General features: G+C 39.2%; 1 protein-coding gene across 8 annotated transcripts in view; it reads right to left on the bottom strand.

The window, feature by feature from the left end:
• Positions 1 to 27,681, bottom strand: part of LOC124422690 (uncharacterized protein CG43867) — a 111,173-nt gene that overhangs the window by 68,802 nt on the left and 14,690 nt on the right. For all 8 annotated transcript variants that reach the window (XM_046959487.1, XM_046959490.1, XM_046959493.1 and 5 more), the window contains exon 2: positions 24,611 to 25,861. In XM_046959487.1, coding sequence (XP_046815443.1) covers positions 24,611 to 25,648 — 1,038 coding nt within the window. In that variant the 5' untranslated portion in view covers positions 25,649 to 25,861. The remainder of the gene's footprint in view (positions 1 to 24,610; positions 25,862 to 27,681) is intronic.

Below are 27,681 nucleotides of genomic sequence, written 5' to 3'. Positions count from 1 at the left end.
CTCTCTCTCTCTCTCTCTCTCTCTCATTCACTATATTTCTATCTCTTTTCGTACGTCGACTACCAACATTGTATAAAGCTAACTCTTCCACGTGTACGTATTCACGTTGAGCAGATGCAAAGTTTTTCCATCGCTTTCTTCCACTACCCCCTATTACTACCCTATACCCCCTACCCCTGCTACTTCATACCAGTTAATTAATATATTCGTTGGCGTACCACCGGTTGCTCGTGTTTTCATTTAAACGATGATTCACCGATGAGTTCCCTTTCAACGATAATAATAATAATAATAATAATAATAATAATAATAATAATAATAATAATAATAATAATAATAATAATAATAATAATAATTTCCTCGTCGAATCGATTGGCGATTCCCTTGATATATTTTAATCACGGACTCTACGATTTACGAGAAAAAGAGAAAGAGAGAGCTAATCATTTTGTAAAATCAGGGGTTAACGTTGTACAGTATCTAACCGATCGCATAATCTCGAAGCCCGTTCTGAATCCGAGTAAGAAGAGAGAGAGAGAGAGAGAGAGAGAGAGAGAGAGAGAGAGAGAGAGAGAGAGAGAGAGAGAGAAAGAAAAATAAGAGAACGTCGCGATAATCCCGTTAAGGTGACACCTTTTCAGTGCCTCCTTCGTGGTCTTCCTTTGCCATCGAGTAAAGAACTAACTCTGACGAGTAGTCTTGGGCCGTCATTCTTTATGACGTGTCATCCTAAGAAACGTAATTACTTTCCCTCGAAATTAATATCGAATAGGAAAGAAAAAAAAAAAAAAATATCGAAAATGATCGAATCAATGAAACGGACAAGAGAAGGGCAATAGGAGAAAATACATCAAGAGTATGTAGTTACTTACATGGATCTTCAGTGAGCGAAAAAATAAAAATAAAAATAAAAGAAAAAGAAAGAGAGAGAGAGAGAGAGAGAGAGAGAGAGAGAGGAAAAGAAAAAGATGGAGTATGAGTAAGAGAAGCAAAGTAAGAGAAATAAAAGCGTATCGAGCAATCGAATCGAATGGAGTGCGACATCAGCGTATTCTCTTCGGTTCTCTTAAAAGGAAGCAGAGGGTAGATGTGTAAGCGGATGAGGAGAAGGAGGAGGAATGACGTCGGAGAGCTTTACGATATATCGACTGCTTATCGAAGCGTTCCTCGCTACTTCTATCTTTCTTTCTCTTCTTCGGCTTCTCGGTCGTGCGACGTCTCTCAAAAGAATAAAGGAAGAGTGGAGGAAGAGAAGGAGGAGGAGGAGGAGGAGGAGGAGGAGGAGGAGAAGGAGGAAGAAAGAGAAGCTACTACTTGGTGTAGCACCTTCTCTATCCCTCGAGCCCTTCGAACCACCCAACCACCCACGTTGAGAACCTCGGTGGCCAGTATATCTCCTTTTGACAAGCGGATACCGCGAAAGTGCGAGCGGTAAACACAAGGAGGGAAGAGAGAAAGAGAGAGAGAGAGGTTGCTTCGAAGATACATCGACGGACATAGCGTCGAGTGCTACTTGAAAGGGAAAGAAAGAGAAAGAGAATGAGAAAGAGAAAGAAAAGGTGTTAGAAAGAAAGAAAGAGGGGAAAAAGTATCGAATGAAGGAAGGAAGGAAGGAAGGAAGGAAGGAAGGGAAAAAAAAGTGAACGGAAGGAAAGTGCATGTACCCTCGTATATCTCGAAAATTGGATTCGAGTCGAGAGATTCGTGCCCACGATAAATTCTCACGCGCGAGCAAGATCTCTGCTTCCTTTTTCTACTTCGGAGGAAGCTCTAACCGTTTTCCTTTTCTCTCCCTGTCTCTCTCTCTCTCTCTCCCTCTTTTCTTTTTCTTCTTCTTCTTCTTCTTCCCCACATTTTGCCTCGCGGGAACTTTTCGCGAGTGAGTAACGAAAGATCCTCTCTCTCTCTCTCCTTTTGGCCGAAAGAAACTCGGACGCTTTTCAAAAATCTGACAGACTAGTCCTCGTTCTCGTTCCCTTTCGCATTTGCGCCCTTTGCTCGTCCCTTCCTCTTCTTTTCGTCTTCTTTTATATCTCCTCTTCACCGAACAGTCGGTGCCGACGTTAGCGTTTTCTGTTCTTTTCTTTTCTTTCTCCCCCATTTTTTTTTTTTTTTTTTTTTTTAATAATTTTTCTTCATCTTTCAAAAGTATCCCCAGACACGTTGTAATAACCCGACTAAATTTATTTCGACGATCCTTTTTAAGCCGGCGAATTATAATAGTATTACGTGTAACTATGTAACCAGCACGTATCCTATGTCCGTTCTCTCTTTAATCATCGTTTTTCTTTTAGCAAACGTCAACGTCAACGTTGTTGTTGTCGTTGTCGTCGTCGTCGTCGTCGTCGTCGTCGTCGTTCCTGTTTCATCGTCACGACGAAAGCTCGTCGACGTCTTACGAAATTTCCCTATAAATTCATTATGCCACTTCGCCAAGGGCTTATTCACGAGCGTCCCTTTAGCATCGTTAGCTACCCTCCTCCCATATCTAGTCGACGATGTTCAATAAATTATATATTGTTCTACTACGAAACAGAATGGCTAACTCCACTCGATCGATAAACAAGGATAGAGAGATGGGAATGATATACAAAAAGAGAGAGAGAGAGAGAGAGAGAGATGCCTTTTACAAATAATAAATAATGCAATTAATACTGTATATTACGGAGACGTAAGTTAATAAACATAAAAGTATAATATTATCGGCACACATTTTCCTACCCATAAATTCCAGTTTAGTTGGCAAACGGTTAAAGTATCGTTTACCCCGTCGTACTTTTTATCCATTTCTTTTTTTTCTTTTTCTTCTTTGTTTTCTCTTCGTTTTTCCTTTGTTTTTTCTTTCTTTTTCTTTTTTTGGTCTTTTCCTTTTTCCTTCGTCCTCTCTCCCTTTCCTCTTACATTACCTTCTCTATTTTTCAAGGGGTAATGCAATTAACACGGTACTCGTAAAGTTAACGCCTGGTCATCGTAATTCTTCTTCTCGCTCCCTTCTTCCTCCTCCTTCCTAAAAACTCGTTGTTTTTTTTTATTTTTTTTTTTTTTTAAGAGCTTCGCAAGGAAAAGCCGACATTCCCATTCTACATTTTTTCAAAAGAAACGATTATTATTACAAGGTAGGCGAATCATCATCTCCTATTGAATTAATTTATCGTTCGTCGGAGAAAAGAAAAAAAAAGAAAAAAAAAAAAGAAAAAAAACAAAAGTAAATAAATAAATAAATAAAAAGATTAAAACGGAATTAAGAAGAAAGAGGAAGGAATTAAAAGAAAATTGACAGGAATAAAAGAAGAAATAAAAAATAAAAAGAAAAAAAAAAGAAACAGCAACAACGAGCATCTTCGAATCTTAAGAGATAAGCTACGTGTTTTTTTTTTTTTTTCTTTTTTCCTATTCTGTCCTGTAATTCTCGCATTTGGTATTCCGTAAATTTTGGTGAAAGACAAGGGACAAGAGAATCTTCTTGTCCCTCATCCGTCTAAGAAAAATGCGCGCTTTTATCAGAGCTCGCCGTTACGAAAGTTTCGGACTCCTTTGGTCTTTGCTGTCTTATCTCTCTGAGTTCGAGTTCTCGATCCTCGATCTCCCCTCTCCTTCCTTTCTCTCCTATCCTCTCTCTCAGTCTCTCTCTCTCTCTCTCTCTCTCTCTCTCTCTCTCTCTCTCTCTCTCTCTCTCTCTCTCTCTTTCTGTCATGATCCAGACACAGTCGACGGATACAACATGTGCCACAAAGAAAAACGAGGCGAAAGGGAAAAGAGTGGTAGGTATCGTTCATATGTGTATGTATATATAAGTACATACATACATACATTTATGTATGTATGTATATATGTATGTGTTTGCTATGGCTGACGTTGTAAAAGAGAAAGAGCTCGAAAGGAAACGAGAGATAGAGAGAGAGAGAGAGAGAGAGAGAGAGAGAGAGAGAGAGATTCTCGTTACACGAAAGAGTACAACGAGGAGGATATTCTCTTTTGTGCGGCTTCGTTAAAATTAAATATCGATTTTACTTTCATTCGTCTTTTCTCAAGGAACGAAGAAATAGAGAGAAAATATATAATATCTTCTCCTTTCTCAAAGTTTTCGACCGGAAGGGAATACATATCTTAAAAAGATGAAATAGAGGAACGCGCCTTTTATCGTAGATTAAAATTACGATATTCGTTGATGCATCTGCTGTTGCTCTTGTTGTTGTTGTTGTTGTTGTTGTTGTTGTTGTTGTTGTTATTGTTGTTGCTGTTGTTGTTGTTGTTGTTGTTGTTGGTGTTATCGGTGTGTATAAAGTTAGCTCGTAAAGATAATATAATTTCTCATTAAATCCCTCCGATACGATGAAACGTTCATTTCTTAGAGGATGGTAAAATCTACTTTAGTACCTTCGACCTTATATAATTATTATACACAAACTATAATCTATTTCTCCTGTTGTTCTATATTCGAGGACTAAAATAGCACGTACCTCTTTCCTCATTTTATATCCTCTAAATAATTCTTTGTGCTTTAAGAACCCGATTACGGGTCAAGAAGCGAACACCGAAAATAACGCGCCGAGCAAAAAGCGTTTTTGCAAAATTAAAAGGAAAAGAAAAAAAAAAAAAATTAAATAGTAAAGCAAAAAAAAAAAAAGAAGTGAAATTAAAAGGAGAGCTTACTTTTCTCTTTTTTCTTTTTATGCCAAAAGGGAAATGTGATAAAAGTAAAATCGTATATAGCGAGACGAGAAAGAGCCGTTGTTAGCCGTTCCTTCTACCGGGAGCCAAAAGAGTGAGATTAATGAATAATGACGGTCCATACTTTTATCGTTGACGGAGAAAACCTTTTTCACGATTTTACGTAATATCCTATTCCTATCCCCTGTCGTTTCTCGTTTCTGAAGAAAATGTTGAAAACTTTTGACTAGTCAGATTTATATATATATTATATATATATTTCGTATTTTATAATTCATGAAACTTGTCTAAAAGCCGCTCGTAAAATTATTGATGATCTGATCGATAGAACGGTCATCTTTAAACGAACATCAAATTTGAATAACAATAATAAAGATAATAATAATAATAATAATAATAATAATAATAATAATAATAATAATAACAATAATAATAATTCAATTGCCAAGGAAACTCGAAGTTACGTGAAATTAATTTTGTTGCCTTACTTTTTTTTTCCTTTCTTTCTTCTTTTTTTCTTTTTTCTCTTTTTTTTTTTTTTTTTGTTGCACGATCTTGGCGCTCGCAAGAAAAAAAAAATAAATAAATAAAAATAAAAAAGAAAGAAAAGAAAAATAATGTTTATCTCTCGAATCGATCGAAAATCTCGAATTGATTAAGATCTCAAATTAGACAGCCGTTCATTCGTGAATACTTAACATCGTTTAAAATCGGTATAATTGAATGTAGATAATTATTCTTGAATGAGAAGGAGAGGATTTATTAGCAAATCTATTTTCTCTCTCTCTCTCTCTCTCTCTCTCTCTCTCTCTTTCTCTCTCCTGGTAGATTTTAGAAGAGATACCTATTTCAGGCAGAAAATTACGAAAGTTTTCCCGACCGGACGAGCTTCTTCTTCTTCTTCTTCTTCTTCTTCTTCTTCTTCTTCTTCTTCTTCTTCTTCTTCTTCTTATGGCTTACGTAAATTATTTAATAAAAAGCTGCCACTGGGTTGAGAAATGAAGTACGCGATAATAAGTTTCTCGTTTGTTCGTTCGTAAGCAAGTTCAGCTCTCGAATATCAAAAGTCCGATATAATCCGCAACGAGTGTAGCGAATAGAACGCTTCGCTATTGGTTCAAGGAGAAAAGAGAGAGAAAGAGAGAGAGAGAGAGAGAGAGAGAGAGAGAGAGAGAGAAATTATATATGCGTATGCATTCTATGCGTACCTATAATGCGGAAATGCCGAGTTATCTCGTTGGAAAAATCAAAGTTACCCTGTATGCAATTAAATCGAGAAAAGGAAACGAGAATTGAAGGTGTATTAGTGAGTATATACACGCATACACACACATATATATATATATATATATGTATATATATATTTGAAGAAATGATAATTAAAAGCGATCGCTCTCGGCAACATTAATAACCTTTAAACGTGGCAAGGACCGTCGGAAAGCAAGTTCATCGTAGTATTCTACGGCAACCATGAACGAATACATTTTTCACTTTGTGCCTTTCAATTATTCTTATTCTACGATAAGTCGACTACGATTTAATTAAATTATATAAATCGTTTTCACTTAGTTCGCATTACAACCTTTATTACCATAAAGATGACCAAGGGATGTTATTGCGGATAAATGGATGAAGAAAAGAAAAAAAAAAAAAAAAAAGAAAAAAAAAAGAAAAAGAAAAAGAAAAAAAAATTACTTTTAAATTAAAAGAAATTAAAAAAATTACGGACTTTCGTTATTTATACAATTTTCTCGTTTAATAATTAATCGAGCCGGATATCGATCGCGAAATATTCTTCTCTCTCGTTGGCTTTTATACAAAAAAAAATAAAAAAAAAAAAAAAAAAATATCAACGATATCTTAAAACTATAAATCAAAAGAAACGAAATAGGATAAAAATGGGTATGAAACGCCTAAGGTAAGCTAAAAGAGAAGAAATATATAAGATATGTTAGAAAATATGAGAACCATGTCGTCGTCGTCGTTCGAATTCGTTCGAAAAGACAAAACTTTGTTTTACGGTATATAGCGTGACAGAGGCAAACAGTGCAAGCGCGGTGACGGCGAAGGAGAGATGGGATGAGGAGGGGAGGGGGGTGAAAAGCTTGCAAGCTTTTTCGTGGATAAAAGGAAGGGAAGGGAAGGGGGGAGGGAGAGAGAAAGAAAGGAAAAAAAGAAAAAGGTTAAAAAACGGAAAAAAGGAAAAAAACAGTACAGCCGTTCGACGTGCAATCGCGCGTGCCTTTCGCGTATAACACACGGAAGAGAAAATTCAGCCACGTAAAAAGAGAGAAAGAGAGAGAGAGAAAGATGGAAGGCTTATACACAGACGCGATATGTAACTGTCGTCCGAAACGAACGTAACGGAGGACGTGCAATAAAAGCGAGCTTTACTCTTTTTTCCACGAGAATAAATGGATCGAGCGGACGTGGGCTTTAGGTTTGCACGGCTCGCCGAAGCTGCCAATCGCAGGAGCACACGCGTCAAAACGATCCTGAAAAAGTGAAAGAGAGAAAAAGAAAGAGAAATAAAGAAAGAGAGAGAGAGAGAGAGAGAGAGATCGCGACGACGTCCAATGGAGTTGCGGCGTGTAACAGCTGCCATGGAGAAAGAAAGTATCTCGTAACGAGTTCGCGCAACACGTGCATCGAATTGTTTTCCCTCGTGGAAAACGGTAGCACAAGAAAATCCACCCACACCTCCCCCCCCCTCTCTCTCTCTCTTTCTCTCTCCTTCTTCATCTTCTTCTTCCTCTTCTTCTTCTATTACTATTACTGCTACTACTACTATTTCTTCTTCTTCTTCTTCTTCTTCTTCTTCTTCTTCTTCGACGTTTCACGTTTTCTCAACTTCTCTTGCTAAATCCTAATATCATCCGTTAACCTACTTTTAACTCGTTGTTCGACATGACAGAATGAAAGAGAACAATAGAGAGACCGAGTCCAACTGCAACCTAGAGAAAGAGAGAGAAAGAGAGAGGGTTGAAGAAACTTTGTGGACAGTTTTGTTTCTCTACTCACTATCGATCGCATATAGATACCCATACGTTGAAAGTTTGTCCAATAATAAACTGGGAATGAATGCGAATTCAATATTCACGATATTCAAATATGGAGAAAGACTATTTAGATATTTCTTTTTTTCTTCTTTCTCTTTCTATCTCCTTCTCTCTCTTTCTTTCTCATTTTTATCTTCCTCTCAATTTGTCCCTTTGAAATAATCCGAAAGATAAAAACGAGCGAATAATATGAGATATTTATGAGAAAGAAAAAGGTTTTCTTTTATGGAAATACGAGAAATAGGAATTATTTCATTAATAATATTTCATATTATTATGGCCAATATTAAATTCTATTATGTCTACAAAAAGTTCTCTTCTTATTTTCTCCTTTTCTTCTTCTCTTTTTTTCTCTCTCTCTCTTTCTTTTCTTTTTTCATTTTTTTTCCATTTTTTTGATATTTTAATCGCGACAAGAGATGTCACATAACGATTTAAAGAGAGACACGAACATCGTCAATATTCGTACAACCTGTAGACAAACAACGTTGATAAAAGCACAAGCCCTTTGTCGATTCTCTCTCTCTCTCTCTCTCTTTCTCTCACTCAATATACGTAACGTTGAGCGTGTGGTTGTGTGTAATGGACACGGGGGAAAAATCAATTGTTGCCCAAGGGCTTTTAATCACGGAACCGATCCTTTCATTTCCCGTGGCTCTTGTCGTCCGCTGGAAAGTCGAAAGGGCTTATTCTCTCTTTCTCTCTCTCTCTCGTTTTCTCACATTGCCACGCCTCCTCGCCGTCACCCTTGCCGCCTGTAAAACAGGTGGACGAGACGTATGTACGTAATGAAGGATCACCTGTTAGACGAGCAAAACTAAACGGGTTCGTCCACTGAAAATGGAGATACGAGTATTACATATATAGATATATTCATGTAACTATGTTCTACGGGTTCTTTGTGAATCCGTTCCTAGACACGTTATAACGTCAATCAATTTTAGAACGATTGGATCGGTTAGCTTTATAGCTTTTTGACTTTTCGATTGACTGGCGAGAAAGTGTGTGTACGTATCTATCTATGTGAAAGAGAGAGAGAGAGAGAGAGAGAAAGCAAGAATGTTAGTAACATAGACTACTCAGATTCTCGGTGAATTTAAATGCCGGACGGTACGCTCGAGGGCAATTAAGAGATTAATTGCCGGTCTTCTTCTCTTGGTGGCGGCAATGGTGATGGTGATGGTGACGGTGGTGGTGGTGATGGTGGTATGGTGCTACTGCTGCTCAAAAGATTAAAACGAGAAGACTCCAGGAAAAGGGCACTAGACGTAATCCGGACGAGCAATCAAGGTAGATCGGAGAGGAAAGAAAAACCGCGGAAAAGAATGAGAGAGAGAGAGAGAGAGAGAGAGAAAGAGAGAAAAGAAAGACTTTGCATGTACGAAAGAGAAGGAAAAGAAAAGTGGAAAAAAGTTTACGTGAAACTGCGTCGTTGACAAATGAGCGAGAGATGTTCTCTCTTTCTCTCTTTTTCATATAAATCCTTGAGACCGTAAACTCGTCCGTAAACAGATTTTCCAGGCCAACTTTTTTCATTTACCATTTCGAAACGAAAGCTCGTCGGTTGAGGATAAAAAAAAAAAAAAAACAAAAAAGAAACAAGAAAGAAAACATGTATATATGTATATATATATATTTATTTTCCCTATCTAAAAAAAAAAAAAAAAAAAAAAAAAAAAAGGAAGGAAAAAAGGAAAAGAAATAAAACAACCAATCGTTTTCGAAGACCCTCATTCGACTCGATCATGCGTGACTTCCTATTATTCGACTTTCAAAGTAGCTGTAAAAAAAGGAAAACAAAAAGAAAGAAAGAAAGGAAGAAAGAAAAAAAGAAAAGAAGAAAAAAAGAGAGAAAAGGAAACAACGAAAAAGATGGAAAGAAGGAGAAAAAGAGATAGAGAGAAACGATCACAAAGAAAGTAAATACATAAGTAAGTGAGTAAATACATATATGTAGGTATAAAAGTGCTTGCGGGAGACAAAAGACAAAGGGCACGAGGGCCAGGGCTTGGATCGTAATACTCTGCTACGACTCCTCGAAGAACGTCGTGTATATGCTCTTGAACAGCCTTAAGGCAGTGAATTCGTTGCCTGTTGAATCGCGCTCGACGCCATAACCCAGTCTGAGAATGTCTGAAGGAGGGGTTCGTGGCTGAGATGTGCCCTTAAAAAAAATGAGAGGGAAAGAGAGAAGAGAGGTAGTGTGTCGGTCGAAGGGCGGATTCGGGCCGTTAGACAAGAACTTTATCGTACGTCCTAAGAAACGAGCCCTTTGCGTATCCCTTCCTCTTTTTCTTTCTCTCACTCTCCCATTCTCTTTCGCACGCGTTCGTCGTCCGTGAAAACGTCCCCATGCATCTTCTTGGTCGCCATAGAGAAACGTTTTCTCCAAGGTTTATGTAATCCCTCCCCCTACCCTCATTTCCTCTCTGTCCAACCCCCCCCCCTCTCTCTCTCTCTCTTTCCACCAAGTTTGATTCTGTAACGAACGTAATTGGAATTAGGTCGAGGACGAGAATCCTTCGAATGTTCGACGTAACTCATTAATTTCTCTAACGCTAATAATATATAGACACATGCTTACACACACGCACGGGCATATTGTAAAAATGTTAAGAAAAAAGAAAATAAAGGAAAAAATAAGGGAAAAAAAAAACAAAATTAGATGAAATTAATCCCTCCTCGTTCTCATTTCCCACCCAAACTCCTCCTCCTTTTCCTACCTGATAAACTATTTTAATGATTGTTAAAACTGTTTTAATGACTCAAGAGTATAAACGTATGAGATTAAATACGGAAAATTAGAGAAGATCTTATTGTCAGTGAGTGTGATAAAATAAATGTGGAGTATAAGAGGTAACGTGGGATTATAAAGAAGGGTGGCGATTCTTTCTCTCTCTCTCTCTCTCTCCATCTCTCTGTCTTTCGTCGTAGATATAACAACCACTTCCAATTTGCGATTACGACGCACCTGGGGGTTAAAACGATGGATTAACTGTTGGGAAGTCGATCGATTCAGGGACGGTGAGAAGTCGGGAGCCGTCTCTATCGAGGCTAGGGAAACTGTGACACGGTGGCGATCGTAATTATATCCGCAAGATTAATCGGACAAGATTTATGATCGTCTCATTGGAACCGGTACGTACGTATGTACATATGTAAGACCGTAAATGCGCCGTTAAAAGTTAAAACGATATTTGAAATATTTTAATCGGTCCTACCGAACACGATAATTAGTTCGGCTTTATCGAAGCGTATCAAATTAGAGATTCGTAAATAGTAGAAGTGTGGTAATAGTAAACTAATAGTAGTATTAGTAGTAGTCGTTGTTGTTGTAGTAGTAGTAGGGTCGAAATAGAGCGGAAAAATTGACGGAGGGACGATAGGCTCGACAAGGGGTAGAAAAGGGAAAGGGAGAGAAGGTCGAAAGGGTTGGACTGCCAATTGGAATTTATCATGTAGTCGTAGGTGGACCGCAGTTCGCTCGTGCAGGTCCATCCTGAAGTGTCCTATTTACGAGTCTGTGACGTATCGATACACGCTCTGCGGTTGGTGGACACTTAATCAGAGCGTTCTCTGTACGCTCGAACTACCCTAATGCCGAACCGCATATTGTCGAGAGCGCAAGGTTCGTTCGCCGTATCTATGCGTCTATTTGAAGAGAGTCGAACAACAATACGGTTCGACGATGAAGTTGGTATACGATAACAATTAGAGTTTATTCCAATCTAAAAAATATATTTGCGTTCTAATGCAAATATAAGGTGTGCATCGAAACGAATCATGTTTATCATTGTTTAACATCGACGATTCATCGCGTTGAGAAAGTGTTTTGATAATGTCTAAAAAAAAAGAAAGAAGAAACGAATGAATTTTACATCTACTATACAGGTGTATTGTCTATCGAGGACTTGCGCAAAATGGGATGTGGGCTGAAGGATGAAGGAAGGAAGAAATAAAAAAGGGACCAAAATTTACGAATACATCTACGAGACGACGGGAAATCTCAGAGTCGAGGAAAATAAATCGTGCGAAATTCAAAGTCCCATAAGCCATCTTCCTCCCTCTCTCTCTCTCTCTCTTTCTCTCTCTCTCTTTCTCTCTTCTCTTCCTCGGGTGTATTTACGTGAATTTTGCACCGCCAACGTAAATTTACAAGCGGGTAAAGGCATTACGTTGTCGTCGTAGTCGTGGTCGTAGTCGTTGTAACCAACGTGCGATTCCTTCGTTTCGCTCTCGTGAAATTTTATGTGTCCGATGTAAGTATAGTACTCGCAAACCTTTTTCCTTTTCCTTCCATCTTAACACCAACTACGTACTTATTTACTTATTTACTTGGTTACTTCCTTAACTTACTTACTTTTCAAGTTACCAAATAACGATTTATCGTATTTCAAGTTACGCTCTTCTTACTCTTTGTGGTTTTTAAAACGATGTCCGTTTCGGCTCTTTACGATATCGTAAGTCCTTCTTCCCTCTCTTTCTCTCTCCTTTTTCTGTTCTGTTTAGTTTCTTTTTTTTTTTTTTCCTTTGTCTACTATCTCTAGAAAAATAGCGTTTGTGCTGTTTAAAGGGGGGACGGAGGGGGAGGGGCGCGAGGTGACTGAAAAAAAAAGAAATAAAAAAAAAATAAAAAAGAAAGAACTACTATCTCACTTTTCTCTTTTTCTCTTTTTCAAGAAGGTATCGAAAAGTTCGAAAGAAGTTCATTCGTACGTAGCCGATGGCCTCGAGCTTCTTCTTCCTTTCTTTTTTTCCTGTTCTTCGTTTTTTTTTTTTCTTTTTCTTTTCTTTTCTTTTCTTTTCTCCGGAAGTACGACGCGAATAAGGGTCGAGAAGAAACGTAGAAGAAAAAAAAGAAGAAGAAGAGGAGTCCGGTTTTGAGAAGAAGCTCTATTTATTCGGCACGGAAGCTTCTTCCTCGTTTTGCCAGACAGGATGCCCGGCGTCGCGGCGCCGTTCTCGTCACAGCAATGCACACAGAAACGAATACACACATACATCCACGTAGCAATACCGTTAAGTATACACGAGGCCGAAAATGCTAGAGAGAAAGTTAGCAAGAGAAGCGTCCTCTCTTTGGTGCTTCTCTTTTTCCGCCCTCGCGGTCGCGTTTACGAGCGACTTTTCCCAGCGCGTCCACGAATGTGTCCAATTAATATTTATGAAAAGACATTAACGTCTCTTCAAAGTCTCTTCTCCGTACCCTTAAGCCTCTTTCATTATTATTATTATTATTATTATTATTATTATTATTATTATTATTATTATTATTATTATTATTATTATTATTATTATTATTATTATTATTATTATTATTATTATTATTATTTTAACCGCGTGTACACATGTGATTAAGTTCAACGTCGTCAATTTGTGTGACTTTATGTTTAGGAGAACAAAACAAAAAAAAAAAAAAAAGAAAAATAAAATAAAATAAAATAAAAAAATAGTCGAACGCCCTTTGATCTACGCGATCATTTCGCGCAAGTGATAAAAGTGAATGATATAAAAGAAAAGAAAAAAAAATAAAGAAAGAAAGAGAAAGGTCATTCGAATAATATTTTCGAATAACAACTGACGTGTCATCGTGCATATATTACGCGATCAAACTACAACAGGATGATATTATCGATCGATCTTCTCGATTTCACCAGACGTCTCGAGACTAGTACGTAAAGTTTTTTACCCCTAGAGAAACGACTATTATACTTGGAGAAAAGCAAACAATACGCAATATCGATCGACCGATCGATATCTGTTCATCGATCGGATAGAAGAAAAACAAAACAAAAAGGAAGAAGAAGAAAAGAAAAAAGAAAACGCAACAACACTCGTGGAAGAATAATATCGTCAGGAGATAGATAGGATTGTGAGATCAAAAAAGAAGATCGAAGAAAAATGTTCTCGAGATGTCTGTCGTTCCTTTCGCAAAAGTTTTAATCCGTTCGCGAGTTTTCTCCAAGAGTTTTGTTAGCAAGTTTGGAAAAAAAAGTTAGTCCGCTAATTGGAGACATTGTCCGTTTCTACTCCGTCTCTCTTTCTCTCTCTCTGTCTTTCTTGATCCAAGAATCGTCGTCGATTAGAACGAGCACGAGAATTACGATTTTCCGCGGATTGTAATTTTCTTTCTTTTTCTACGACAGAGAGAAGGAGAAGGCCTTGCCTTTCTACGCTCATTTCAATCCACCACGGAGCCAAAGTGCTCCACTAGAACGAGGCGGAAGGCATTTTCAAGAGTCCTAGCATCTCGAAAGAAACACGTTTCCTATTCGTCTGTGCCCGTTTCTCCAAACGCGTTTTCTCTGGTAATATCGAAGGTAGAAAGTAGAAGGAAAAGTAGAAAAGAGAAGAGGAAAAATTTAAAAAAAAAAAAAAAAAGAAAAAAGAAAGAAAGAAAAAAGAAAAGGAAAGAAAGAAGAAAAAAAATGAAAACGAAGCCAACCTTCGCCTGACGGCGTCTTCGTTTCGACGATCGCCCATCAAACATGAAATTGTAAAAATTGGATAGTGAAAAGAAAAAATAAAAAACGATATACCAGACAAAGAGAGAGAGAGAGAGAGAGAGAAATATAGAGTAAGAAGGGATGGAAAAAAGGATGAAAGAGAAAGGAAAAGGGAAGGAAGGGTTGAATTTGAAGCTCGTGACGTCGTCGTTGGATCTGCGAAAATGAGGGTGAACAGACGACATTGCGTTGGTACGTGTCTGGAGGCTATCCTACTCTTCGTTGCTGATGTCGCGTTTCCAACTTGTATTTCGTGCGTCTTCCAGGGATTGTGTCTGTCCTTCTTCAGATTGTAGACGACACGACCGTACCTACTTCTACGTTATAAGTGTATAACAGTGGTGGCCTGGTATACGTGTATATATATATATATATATATGCAAGGTGGGGAGAAGGAGGGGAGAGGAAAAAGGGGAGGGTTGAAAGTACGTGGACGCTCATAAGCCTTTAGAAGATCTCCTACGTGTGCTGCAGGAAGGTAGCAAGTACGGAAACCGGGAAACTTCTCTTTGAGACAAGCTCTTAGATTGGACCAATTAGAGACACCCTTCTATCCTCTCCTGTACCCGGCAACGTCTTTGGCACTCTGCCTTCTACGTTCTCTCTCTCTCTCTCTCTCTTTCTCTCTCTTTCTCTCTTGCTTCTCTATCTTTCTCTTTCATTCTCTTGGTGTCGACGATGAAAACGACTCGAAAGATGTGTAAGAGAGAAAAAGAGAGACAGAAGGGACAAAGAACTTACGGATAAGATTGAAACGAGGGAGAGAGAGAGAGAGAGAGAGAGAGAGAGAGAGAGAGAGAGAGATGTACTCGACGTTACAACTACAGGATGACATTTGATAACTATCCATCTTTGAAAAAGACGACTGCTTCTTATTAAACCGCGTGATATTTCGCGTAAAGGAAAAAAGAAAAAGGAAAGATAAAAAAAGAAAGAAAAAAAGAAAAAGAAGTAAAAGAGTTAAGTACAGCATTGAGAATAATGTCAGAGTGAAAACGAGCACGTACGTATATATGTAAGTATACTCGAGTACTTGAGTACTTAAGTATTTTTCGCGTCGTTCGAGAGAAAAGCCACTTATTAATGTCCACCAGTGCATTCGATGAGATTACAATTGAATATTATATCGTAATTTCGCACGCATATTCTCGAAGTTGTAGACAGTGTTAAAAGGCTAATTTAAAAAAAAGTGAGACCGATAACGATAACGATTTTACGACCTCGAAGAATAATAATTTATCTACTCGTCCGTAGAATGAGGGAGGTTTTGCATTCTAGCCTCTGTTACCTATTTACTCTAGTACTATTTGTTCGCTCCCATAGAGAGAAAAAGAGAGAGAGAGAGAGAGAGAGAGAGAGAGAGAGAGAGAGAATATTCCATTTGCTGTTTCCGTATATATACGCATTCACCTCTCTCTCTCTCTCTCTCTCTTTATCTTTGTCTCTTACTCTTTCTCTGTCTGTTGTTCCTAATCGAGAAAAAAGAAAAAAAAAAAATGTACAAACTTCGTCTTCTTGCGACGATTTAAAATGCACGATACGAACGAGAGAAATCCAATTTCCATTTCGGTGCTACGATCTAGCGTGCTTTTTTGTTTTTTTCTTTTTTTTTTTTTTTTTTTTTTTCCCCCCCAAAAATGGACCACCGACTACGATAAAGTGCATTCGATCGATTTGTTCGAAACGAGAGGGAAAAAAAATATAATAAGAGAAGGGAAGAGTAATAGAAAGAGAAAGAGAGAGGAATTGAAGGTGACAGGTATTTGCCGGGCACGAGTTATAAACGAAAGTGAAAGCGAGAAGGAGTGGGGGGAGGAGATATGTACACACACACATACACAGAGAGAATAGATAGATAGATAGATAGATAGAGAGAGAGAGAGAGAGAGAGAGAGAGAGAGAGAGAGACAGGTAAATGTATCCGTGATGAATTAGAATGAAAAATTAATGACTACGGGTAAACAGCGGACGAACGAACAACGAGCAAACGAGAGGACGAACTGCGGGGACAGAGGTTGATGTTTGTAGGTGTACAAATCAAGATAATGGCGAATATTTCACGGTAATGTAACGGGTGGCTGAATCGTATAGGTCCCATGGGCTTTCGGATGTACAGTACCATCATCCGTATCAATAGAGAAAGCTCGTTTTTCTATCTCTTTCTTCTTTCGATTCTCTATCTCCTTCCTCTTTTCTTGGTTTTTCATCTTCATCCTGTTGCATAATGTCTGACGCATAAGCATCGATAAGTCCTCTCATCTCTTTCTATCTTTCTATCTATACTTTTCTCCTTATCCCTATATTTCGCTTTTTCCGGTTATCAAGAAAAGTACCGGGGGTGTGGGAGGAGGGTGGGGTGGGGAATACGAACGAATAGGAAGATTCAGTATGAAAACTCGAAAGGAACGCGAAAAGGAATAACAGAGACAGAAAACAGTAGATCCCTTCGTTCTGGTCGATATTAAAGAGGGACACCCGGTGTCGCTGTCGTTGTCGTTGTCGCTGTCGCTTTCGAGCACGGAAACGAAACTCCTTTCAAAGTAGAAAAGAGAAAGAGAATCTCAAACACTCGAGAATGATGTTCGCCGTGATATAGCATGAATCTCGAATCGCATGCTATAAAATAACGTCGTCGTAGTTGTCGTAGTGAGAAATGGATGATGCATCATATCGTAGATCACGTTATCTATATTCTTTTATTGTTTGATTTTCATTATTAATAAGAGAATTATATGATAAATGATATGAACGATTTATTTGCACAAGTGAAAATGAACATGAGAGATAAACGAGGATAGGAATCAAAGAAGGAAAATATTTCCTTGAGATCATAGTATATAATATCATTGAGATATTTCTCATCGATTAAATTTCGTCCTATTGTTTACGCGCTAATTTTACGAATAATATCTTTAATACGAGTAATACACGTAAGTATTTTTGTTAATCACGAATACGAGTAATCCGGTTTAGGCAACTATATTCAAAGATATATCTATGAGGGGCGAAAATGAAAGGAAAAAATTTGTTCGTTTCTCTTGTACCTTCTGAGATAGATGCAGACGAGAACGACGTACGGCATCGACGACGAGAGAACGGCGTCTTTTGAAATCTCTATAAGCGGAAGACCTGTCTGTTTGCACGAGAGCTCCCATTCACGCCGGCCGGCGAATCAATATTGATACGAACTTTATATGTGGAGCGCGTTCCACCCTGTATACGGACTTCCGATGGAATGCAATATTAATAGGACTCTCGAACAATGCTCCTGGTACGCTGCTCCTGCTACTACTTACACAACACACGTACATACATATGTATGTATGTATATATGTATGTACTTACACCGTGTCTACATATGTACGTATACCTTATAAGTACAGTATATGCCTATGTATGTATGTATATACACATTATATCTCTTTTTATATGTGTACAATACACAACTAGTAAAGTAAGTATGTATGTTTGCATAAGTGTCGCGAACGATGTCTCGCATTTTCGAATAAAGCTGAGCGAGCAAAGCTTTATTCATAATTCGTCGCTTTTCGTTCTTTACCTTCACATAAGTTTTTCAAAGTAACAGATCTTTATAGTAGAGAGAAAAAGAGAGAAAGAAACCATTCTCTATTTATGCGAAAAGAAAAATATTCCGGATGCATCGTCGGATTCTCTCGAATCCCAGCCAGAAATACGATGGAACAAGGGGACATCTGAGATATCTTGAAAAAAAGGAAACAAAAAAAAAGCTTTCCACGTCGAATAAAATACAAAAAGACGATTTTTTGGATATTTATACTCTAAAATATCACTCTTTCTATCTTTCTTTATTTCTATTCCTTTTTTCTCTACGTTTTACGTTTTTTTCGTTGTTTCGGTCAAAGCAAAGGGCAAAAGGTGACGGCCATTAAGCGAGATTCTCGAAATGAAATATGAAATATTTAACAGCAGGTGGTCTACCTTTCTCCAGGAACAGAGAGAAAAGAGAGAAAGAGAGAGAGAAAGAGAGAGCAGGTTGAAATGGTGGTACTCATAGTCCGTGCAACCTGCAACATTTCCGACTCTTTCGGATTGCAAATCAGAAATTCTAATGAAGATTAAGCCGAAGCTTTCTCAGAGATCCGAGCTTTAGCGACATTATAGTGAACCTTTTGTTGGGCCCTCGAGATCTATGCAAAATAGTTGCCTCATTCACCGATATAGGCATAAAGAGAGAAAGAGAAAGAGAGAGAGAGAGAAAGAGAGAGAGAGAGAGAGAGAGAGAGAGAATGACTTTTCATTTTCGCAAATTAATGCTTACAAATATTTTGTATATGTATATATATATATAAAAATATTTTTTCTTTTCCTTTTTTCAATTTTTATCCATTCTTTTTTTTTTCTATTTAAACAACGCGCGAAATGAACCGTTTTAGCGATAAAAAATAATCGACTACGCAAAGAGAGATCGATTTTTAATGGATTTTCTGACACGCATAGCCGGCGGAGTATCAATTTACAAATGAATGAGATAAACCGTAAAGGTGGTGTGAGTTTTTATAAATACCGGTGTGAAATAACATCCATCCGAAGAGGATTTAGAGTAGCATGTGTATGCAAACGAATCATCGCGATAGCACGATGCCGAAGAGTTAATTACAAGCGCCCGTCCAATCACAGTTATAACCCGTGCGCTCTACTCACGTCGCAACTATATCCTTCCCCCCTCCCCTTGCCCCTAGTGTATTTATATAGTGTGGCGAACCAGCACAGAGGAACAAACAAAGGACCGCGGATGAATCACGAACAAATTTTCGCGATCCGGTCCGTGACATAAAAAAAAAAAAAAAAAATAATAATAATAATAATAGAAAAAAAAATGAGAGAGAGAAAGAGACTTGGAAAAATTGGGGGAAAAGGGGGATGGGAGAAAAAAAATGAGTGAAAAACTAGGACGACTTGCAAAGATTAAACGACAACGGTGTGTTTATTTAGAATACAAAATTATACAAACTTTTTTCTCTCTCCATCCTGTAGACGGTACGAACATAGAAAGAACGTCGTCTCGAATTGTAATAAATTCGCAAACACGCAAAAAAAAAAGAAAAAAGAAAAAGAAAAAAACAAAATCGTTTAACGAGAGGATAGGTAACGTTTAACTGAACATCCGTGTCCTGTTTATGTATGAGAGGAGTTATTAAAAAAACCAAACCAAAAAAAAAAAACCCAGAAAAAAGGAAACAAACAAAAAATAATTGCATACAACCGCGTAAACAGAAATATCATTTGAAACGTCAACAACCGTTGGCTTTTATCGTTAGCCAGCTAAATGAGTTTATTCTCCTTATCGAGCCTTTAATCCTTTCTAATTGCATGCGGAAAATATAACGAAGCCAGTTCTATTTTACGTTACGTCCGTTGTTTCAGCCGTCGGCAACAGACAGAACGAGATATCACGAGAGAGAGAGAGAGAGAGAGAAAAACAGAGGGAGTGGGAAAGGGAGGAAGGGGGTAGAAGAAGAGTTTTGTTAACCGAGATGAGAATAGTTCGAAGAGCCACTGTACGTTGTTGGCCAGTCAGTCGCGATACGGTTTAGCGATTTTCCGTTTAACTCGACGTTTCCATCGGCCGGATAAAAGCAAGAGAAGGAGGAATGTATAGAAGAATGAAAGAGAGAAAATGACGGAGAGGAGGATAGGGGAGTATAGGGAAGGAGAGGGGAAGACGGAGGAGGAGGAGGAGGACAGAGGGAACATTGTACGCGCGTGGCTTCGTAAAAACGTTGAAAACACGTTGTGTCCGTCGAGGCCGACGTATAATTTCCGACTCAGCACGACTCGCGAAATCCTCGTCAACGTTTCATTTGCCTCCCATGATAACTCCTTGTCCCCACCCTTCCATCCATCTCTTTCGTTTCTCTTCTCGTAAGCTTACAACGCAGAGCATGGCTCTTCTCCCTCCCTCCCCAATCTCTTTTCTCACCGTTCGTTTTTGGATCCTTTTTTTTATGACTGCTCGTATGTGTGTGTGCACCCGTGTTTCTCCATGAACGTACAGGATTTTTCTTCGATGTCCAAGCTGACACGTATTTCGACAATTTTTTACACATCGTCGACTAGGAATTATTGAAAATAAAGATGTCAGGCTTTATATATATAAAGTATAAAATATTATCTTGAATCGTTCGAAAAAGAAAAAAAAGGAAAGCAACAAGATTGAATTGAATAGGAAGTAATAGGGGTTGGATGGATGGAGAGCTGGAGGATATTAGTCGGCCTTGAAAGTTTCTACAAAACCTTCCGCGAAAACTTAAATATGTATGTACGTAGTTAGGTGCGCGTTGAATTTTTTCCAAGAAGTACTTTACGTACTTTCGCAAATTTCTTTAAAAATGATTTTCCAAGAGCGCCCGTGAAAGTGGAATGCAGCTTGCTGTCACGCAAGAAAAGGTCAACTCCAGGGAGAGAACACGCGAGTTTTGTTCCTGTGACTATATATATACATACATATATATATATATATATATATATATATATATATATATATATATATCAAGACTATATGTACTTATGTATATAGATAGTCGCGTGTATACGGTATACGCTTCGGGATATTTGTACCGGCTATTAACTTTTCTTCGTGACCACGACTAGTACATACGAGAAAAAGAAAGAGAGAAAAGAGAGAAAAGAGAGAGAGAGAGAGAGAGAGAGAGAGAGAGAGAGAGAGAGAGAGAGAGAGAGAGAAATAGTAAAATAGAAAATGCTCGATCATCCGGTAATCGCATTTCTCTATGTAATATAGTCGACCTCGTTAAATATCTTTGAAATATCAAAGTTCAAGAAGTGCTATGTTAAAATTTGCATAACTATATTTAAGAGCAAATAGAATAACTCAAAGTATATACATATATACATACACATATACGTACATATATATACATATATATATATATATATATATATATATATATATATATATATATATATATATTTGACGATTTATTTTTCTTTAAACACCGAGACATTCGTAGTCGAGAATCTCGGTATGTATACGTACGTACGTACATATGTATGTACATACATATACATCCATATATGTATATAAGCGGCAAGAGAAAATTGGGTAGGAAAATGCAAAGAGGGGAAAAATCGATAGGAGTGGCAGCTAAATGGCGAAGTTACGTGTACTTACGTTCTGCCGTATAAACAAACGGTTACGTCTGTCGGGGGCAGCGAACTTCGTGATGTAAGCTGTGCAACGGGGAACGTTAGGAGAGCGAGGAGAGAAAGACAGAGAGAGAGAGAGAGAGAGAAAGATAGAGATAAACGGAGATAGACAGGAGAGAGAGAGAGAGAGAGAGAGAGAGAGCCTCGAGCATCTCAACGATAACGACCTTCGCCTTCGCCTTCCCTCGACGAAGGCGGAGAGAGAGGGAGAGATAGAAGGGAAGGGTGAAAGTGGGGATGAGGGAGTTGAGGGGGAGGTCTTATCTCTCCTGACGGGCGTTGCTGCCTTTTCCGTGTTGTTCGTCGCTCGCACGCGAGAAACGTTCGAACTTAATGAGCAAGAAGAAGAAAATCTTTGGAAGGATGAAAAAAGTGACTACTCACTCGATCTCTTTCTTTTCCATTGGATCGGTGTCTGTCTGTCCTCCGTCTTCTAATAAAATTTTTATTCCCGCCCGCCCTCTCTCATTCTCTCCTCAATAAAAGCTCTCTCTTTCTCAGCGATATTGGGTCGCGCGACACCTTCATCGTGCCAAACGTTTCGCAAACGAGCGACCATTTCTTTCTCCTCTCTTTTTCTTTTTTTCTTTTCTTTGCTTTTTGCGGTGAAGAGGGAGTATTACGTCGATAAACACGTATTCATTTGACGTCGATAACGCGGAGAAAGAAGAGCTCTTCTCTATCGCCATCCATCCCTCTAACCACCCCTCCTACCACCCACTTCCGTCACCCTCTTTACTTCCCAATAACGTTTGGCAATGGTCCAATATCTAACTTTCTTTTTTTTCCCTCATTGTTTTCTTTTTCTTTCTTTTTTTCTTGTCTTCCTCCCCGTTAACTCTCTCTCTCTCTCTCTCTACCCTTCGTAAATAAAGTCCGATCGTTCGGCATTTTTAAAGAAAACGAACGTCGTGCGAAAACGAACTCGCTTTACGAGCCTAACACATCGAACAACAATAGTCAATCGTTTTATTCCTCTAAACAGAAACAATCGAATTCCATTTATATATTATCAAATACGATCGAATTCAATGTGAGTGAGTACTTAGGTAAAACTAAATAAATAAGTAAATACGTTTAGTGTCAGGAGGTCAAACGTCGAGTTCTAGCGTTAAAGAGTTTTAACGGATCTAAGCGAAAGGATTGCTTGATGAAATGAAAGGACCAAGAGAGAGAGAGATGAAGAGAGAGAGAGAGAAAGAGAGAAAGAGAGAATTGAGAAGGTTAACGAGATTTGCGAGATTATCGAAAGAACAATGATGGCGGGTAAACAACGAGTTAAAGGCCGAACTGCAGGTGCTCTTTGTTCTCGTTAAGTGATTCAATTTCGTTTAAGGTTCGTTTAAGGCCGAAAGGGGGTTTTGAAGAGTCAAGGACTTTCGTGCACGTTCCTATTTCTCTCATTCCCTCTCTCTCTCTCTCTTTTAGGATGCACCGCCTACGTAACGACCAACGGCGGTCGCTGCCTCTACAACCCCTTTTTCCAGGCCGCTCTTCTACGACGCCCACCTCTCTCTCTCTCTCTCTCTCTTTACTACTACCTCCAACGATGTGCCTTATCTAGTAGGGTGGCCGCGCTAAATCGTTGTGCGTGACCGTGCATACTAAAACGATTCGACTGGGCGGTTATGTTCTACCACGGCTGACCCTTCGTGTAATTCCTTTGACGTATGCTATGCCTCGGATAAAACTTTTTTCTGTCTTTCTCTTTCTCTGTTTCTCTCTTTGTCTCTCTACCTATCTATATCTCTCTTTCTATCTCTCTCTATCTATCTATCTATCTTTTCTCCTCACCCTTCTAACTCGTACGAGTATTACCGTTCTGCCCTCGTACGAACCTCGTACGAATCGACGAACGTTTTGATATACCCGGAAATGAAGGCAAAGTAAAATCTAGTACGACATAGAAGAGAATTTCCAATGTCGGTTAAACATTTCTTTCTATATATAGACTCGATCGAACCAATTTTCTGACCCTTGCACCGACGGGCACGGGATACTGGTAATTAAAATCGATCGTTAATACATATATAAAACGTGTGTCTGCATATGTGTGTGTCTCTGTGTGCATATATGTATACATATACTTTATATTATATATAAAGAAGAAAAAAAGGAATATTAATAATTATTTTTTTTTCTCCCGATAAAAGATAAAGAACGTCTGTGTAAAATTCATTTGCGAACGATTAATACGTATGCATGTACTACGGTAAACTACGAAGAGAAAACGTTATAAAGTGGCGCGTGTCGTTGTCACTTGTAATTTAGCGACTAAATTCAGCTCGTTTCGAGGCCGTCGAGTGAGAGAGAGAGAGAGAGAGAGAGAGAGAGAGAGACAGAGAGAGAGAGAGAGAGAGAGAGATAGCTCGATATGTAGTAACGCGCACGCTCTCGGCACATTTAATGAATGCGATACAGCATGCAACGCGAATTTGATCAACGAGATGATCTCGATTATTCCAGGGTAGGTCAAAGAGGACAAACGCGTTAAAGAAAATTACAGTGCCGTTTTAGTACTTCGAATAACCTATTGAGAACGAATGGTTAAATTCAAAAGAAATTTTCTAATGGTACGTATGTACATACGTTAAAAGCGTTTGTAATAATTTCAGATAAGATAACTTCCCAATGTATTCTCCTTATGAGAGAAAGAGAAAGGGAGAGGAGTAAAAAAACAAAAAATTGAAAAGTAATATAGGTCGAGATAGTTGCAGAGGGCTATCTCGAGTAAACTAAGTATCCTCCGCTCTGTCTACGAATCGCAATGCGGTCGTTCGATGCACGAGAACGGCCAGGCCAGCATATCGATTCGAGAGGGGATGAGAAGGGAGGAGAACTTCTCCTTCGAACTCCTCTCACTGTGCTCTCTCTCTCTCTCTCTCTCTCTCTCTCTCTCTCTCTCAATATGCCTCCTGATCGTTCATACTTTCGTCGCGCGATAACGATTTATAAAGTTTCAACGGGCCCGTAAAAAGTCGTGAGACCTCGGCGATCGTAAAGTTATCGGTATGTTGGTTGTGGTAATAAAAAGTGTAAGAAAAGGGAAAAGGCGTGCCGTAAAGGGCGAACGATAAGCCCGATAATAGTTGAACGAAGAAGAGAATGAAGAAAATCGATTCGCTCGTTTAGTTTCGTTACGTTAAGGATAAAACTTTTGCTCACCTTCTCCCGAAGCATATCTCGTACTCTTGTAGCTTGGCTCCTGCTACGATGGAGTTCCAGTTGCAATTCGAGACATCTCTCTTGCCAATTGAGTTCCTCGGCGGTGCTAGAATAGCCATCGAAACTCTTCGATGATCCGTAAGCAGGTCTACCTTCGAGTTTTTCCTTCTTCGAATCGGCGCCGCAAGCCGCCGCGGTCCTCTGATCGAGAAACAATCTGTTTTCGACGAACGCTCTTCCTGCCGACTGCTGCTGCTGTTGTTGTTGTTGTTGCTGCTGTTGTTGATGATCCACCGTTTGATGTCTGCCAGAGAAGGAGAAGGCTCTGTCGAAGTGAGCCCTGGTCGAAGACGATCCCGGATCGAAGATGGGTCTACCTCTGGCAAGACCCGACGACAATTCCTTAGACACCTCGTAAGGATTGCTCGTAGTCTGAACGAAATCCGTTTGTGCGGCGAACGATCTCTTATCGGCATATTCGACGTGGCCGCTCGGTTCCGAGGTAAAATCGTACGGGCTACACTTGCTCTTGCTTGGATCACGCAATTCGACGTAACCGACGGACCTACCGGAATCCGCGTAATTCTTTTCTTTTTGAAACAACAAGTTCGGCACGTTTACGTAGGGCGAGTCACGCGAGTGTACGATCGTACCACCGGTACTTCCGGCAACAACAACGGTCCCCCCGCCGCCGCCGCCGTTGTTATTGTTATTGTTGTTGAGAGGCGTCGCGCTTTGATGACGAGGCCTTGGCGGTGGCGTCGGCGCTTGACGAAAATGACGAGGCCATAAACGCGGACTGTCAGGGCCGCTTGATAATCCTCGGCCCGATTCAGAAGCGACAGGCTGCCTTCGAATGCCCTCGGGCGTACTCGGCTGTTGTTGGCCAACGTTGCTCGTTGTCGACTCGTGTGCCCGAGCTCCGAGTCTTGGGCTACACGGTGCGGACGAGCTTGAACCAAAGTCCGTCGCTAGACGTGCGATCGGATCGAGGATCTGTGAAAGACGACGTGCCGGCGAGCCCCGTATCTCGTCCATCCTCTTCGTCTTCTATTGTTTTATACCTTCTCCTCTAAATCCCTAGATATATTTATATTCTTATCAAAATATAACGTAGAAGCGAGGACGACGACGACGACGGCGACCACCACATTGATGATGATTTTCCTTGAACGGCTCGTGTGTTTCTCCCTCGTCGATCATCGTCGTTGCTTGAGTTCATGGCATCCTCGCTCGTTACGACGTTAAAACCTGCGAACAATACAGATCGACGTTCCTCGTTAATATAGCGATCATTTGTGAAAATACAAAAAAAAAAAATCAAAGATTTTTTAACGGATTTACGTACAACTTTTCTTATCTAATATCTTTTGTAACAACACAAACAACAACAACAACAACTACGAGAACGAAGACGACGACAAAGTTGAATCAGGAAATGAAAAGGGAGATACGAGTATTAACCAACGCTAAGTGTTTGCTCTACTAAATTGAAAGCTGTAACTCCATGAGGGTGTCTCTCAAAGCGTTCCTCTCGTCTCGTCTCGTCTCGTCTCGTCTCGTCTCTTTCTCTCTCTCTCTCTCTCTCTCTCTCTCCTCCTTCTCATTCCCTTTGTCCTCACCCTTGACTCTCTTCTTAGCCGTCTTCGACCGACGAAAGGAGAAGACGAAAGGAAAAAGGGACGAAAGAGAGGGAGAAAGCCAATGGTAGAAAGACGCTACTGTCGCAAGGCTTCAAAGTTTATTTTAAGGTCGGTAATAAAAAGAACGAAATGAAAAGCCGGATGGGGGAACGCACCGAGTGACTTTTGCGTTCGTGCTTCAGTAAAATGTCTCCTCGAAACGAGAAATTCATACCGATCGATAATATCGCCATCTAATAATAATAATAACAACAATATAATAATAATAATAATTATTATTATTGTAATAATGATGATGATAACAATTAAATCGTAAGAAAAAAAGAAAAAGAGAGAGAGAAAGAGAGAGAGAGAGAAAATATGTAAAATGTAGCCAGCAAAAGGAAAGTAACCACGAACCCAAATGGTTTTGTTTCGAGAAAAAACAGTAATTATACAAATTGGTGACACCGCCGGAAACAGCATCCTCGTCCAGAAATAATACCAAGGACCGCGAGAGAAGTAAATTTCAAGAGGGTCATGGCCCTTTTATACGACCTTTTCCTGTCTTTTTCGAGCTTAAAGCTAGGCCCCTTTCTATCTTCTCACCCTCTCTTAGTCTTTTTCTCTCGCAAGAGTGTAGGTGCCACCGAAGACACAATGACACTCGATGGAACAAGAAAAAAAAAGAGAAATAGACAGAAAAAAAAAGAGAGAGAGAAAAAATTCTCAACAACCTGTAGCTGAGAGCGACTGACGATGAACTTGGCGTCTCTTTCTCTCTCTCCCTCTCTCTTATCGTTTATTAAGTACTCGGAAAAAGCATCAAGGAGAGAAACGAGAAAAGACCAGAGAACGTAGAGAGAAAATACACGAGAGTCGAATCTCGACGACTTCCATTCGACGTGCTCCCTCCGGAAGGGAAAGTCGTGTCGGCTATGCACAAAGGAATTCCGAGGATCGCGAATACTGGTATCATGTATTTCGAGTGAGAGTTCTAGCGTAAACTTTACACCTCCGTGAATATGCGGTTTACAAGTTAACTAAAGAAGGAACATATATATGTGTGTGTGTGTGTGTATATATTTCCCGTGCTCTTCTATTCCCGAGCTAATTTATCACGAAATGTTGATTCGAAGTCGTCCTCGTCCTCGTCCTCGTCCTCGTCCTCGTCCTCGTTGTCGCCTCATCGTAGTCATAGAAATATATACATATATATATATATATATATATATATATATATATATATATATATATATATATATAGAGAGAGAGAGAGAGAGAGAGCTAGTAATTGTGCTTGTGTATCTTCATCTCTTTGGTATCGCAAGATTGCAAGGAATATAGACGACGAACGTTCCCTAATGCACGCCCACGTAACAAAACTTATTGTTATGTATCTACGTTAAAAAAATAAAAAAATAAAAAAAAAAATAAGAAATGAAAGAA

The sequence above is a fragment of the Vespa crabro genome, chromosome 3 (genome assembly GCF_910589235.1).
Source record: "Vespa crabro chromosome 3, iyVesCrab1.2, whole genome shotgun sequence".
NCBI lineage: Eukaryota > Metazoa > Arthropoda > Insecta > Hymenoptera > Vespidae > Vespa > Vespa crabro.
Note: the sequence above shows the minus strand (reverse complement) of the source record. Positions and strands in the feature narration are given on the sequence as shown.